Source organism: Egretta garzetta, unplaced genomic scaffold (assembly GCF_000687185.1).
Source record: "Egretta garzetta isolate BGI_Z169 unplaced genomic scaffold, ASM68718v1 scaffold323, whole genome shotgun sequence".
Classification (NCBI taxonomy): domain Eukaryota; kingdom Metazoa; phylum Chordata; class Aves; order Pelecaniformes; family Ardeidae; genus Egretta; species Egretta garzetta.
Window position 1 is genome coordinate 2,542,414 of NW_009259435.1, and position 1,213 is coordinate 2,543,626.

At 52.6% G+C, this 1,213-nt stretch overlaps 1 protein-coding gene across 1 annotated transcript in view; it reads left to right on the plus strand.

Moving 5' to 3' along the window:
* The window catches only part of GAB2 (GRB2 associated binding protein 2), a 44,351-nt gene that overhangs the window by 35,349 nt on the left and 7,789 nt on the right, over positions 1-1,213 (plus strand). Inside the window, exon 8 of the mRNA XM_009637127.2 lies at positions 641-766. Coding sequence (XP_009635422.1) covers positions 641-766 — 126 coding nt within the window. The remainder of the gene's footprint in view (positions 1-640; positions 767-1,213) is intronic.

A 1,213-nucleotide genomic window follows, 5' to 3' on the forward strand; every position in this document is an offset into this window, starting at 1 on the left:
AGGAATTAAGAGGGGATAAAACCGTCTATGGACTGTCGCAGTCTATTTTGCTAATGTAAGTTGATTTTTTTCAGGGTGGGTTTTTTTTCCCCTCATAACTGCTGTCATCGTCTTTGTGTGGAGGGCAGGGGCTATCGGAGCGGCAGCAGGGAGTGGTGCTGCTTACAGGGAGGGGATTTTGTCTCCCTTTGCAAAGCTGCTGACTTGAAGCATATTTTTGAGGGTGTGTAACTAAGGGGGTAAAGGAAATCTGTGCTTCGCGTAGCGCGGTTGTGATTAGTGAAGATCCCAGAGCTGTTCTGGCCCCGCCGAGGTGTGGTTCCCGGGAAAGGCTGAAGCCCACGTCTGATGTCAGGCATGCGAATAAAATCAGCACAAAGGCAGCAGAACTGCTCCGATGCATAAACTCAAGAGCATGAGCTTGAAATATTTGTTAGCACAATATATAATATATATAGTCCCCCAGCGGTTCTGCACACCCTGGTCTCAGAGAGGCAGGGGAGCACATATCCAGGCTGAGACCTCTTTTATTAAAAAGGTGCCGCTGAGGCATTTCATCGCCAGATTTGTGTTAATTCCTTTTTTTTTCCTTCTTCCCGTTTTAACCCTCATTATCTCTCCTGTCTCTTCCCTGCATTAGCAAAACCCCATTTCTGCTTCTCCTGTTCCTAGTGGCACCAACAGCCCAGCGCCTAAAAAGAGTTCGGGGAGTGTGGATTATCTGGCCCTGGACTTCCAGCCAAGCTCGCCAGGGCCACACAGAAAGGTACAGGGGATTTTATAAACTTCTGATTAAAAGTGATGCATTTTTTAAGGGGTTTAATGCACATTAGCGAGAGCACGGTCCAAAGCAGATGACATCAAATTGGGCACAAGTGTCAATCTCCTCGAGAGGAACGAGGGCTCTGCAGAGGGACCTGGCCAGGCTGGATCCATGGGCCCAGGCCAACTGTGTGAGGTTCAACAAGGCCAAGGGCCGGGTCCTGCCCTGGAGTCACCACAACCCCACGCAGTGCTACAGGCGTGGGGCAGAGGGGCTGGAAAGCTGCCCGGCGGAAAAGGAGCTGGGGGGGTTGGTCAACAGGCGGCTGAATATGAGCCAGCAGGGTGCCCAGGTGGCCAAGAGGGCCAGCGGCATCCTGGCTTGTATCAGGAGTGGTGTGGCCAGCAGGAGCAGGGCAGGGACCGTGCCCCTGTGCTGGGCACTGGGGGG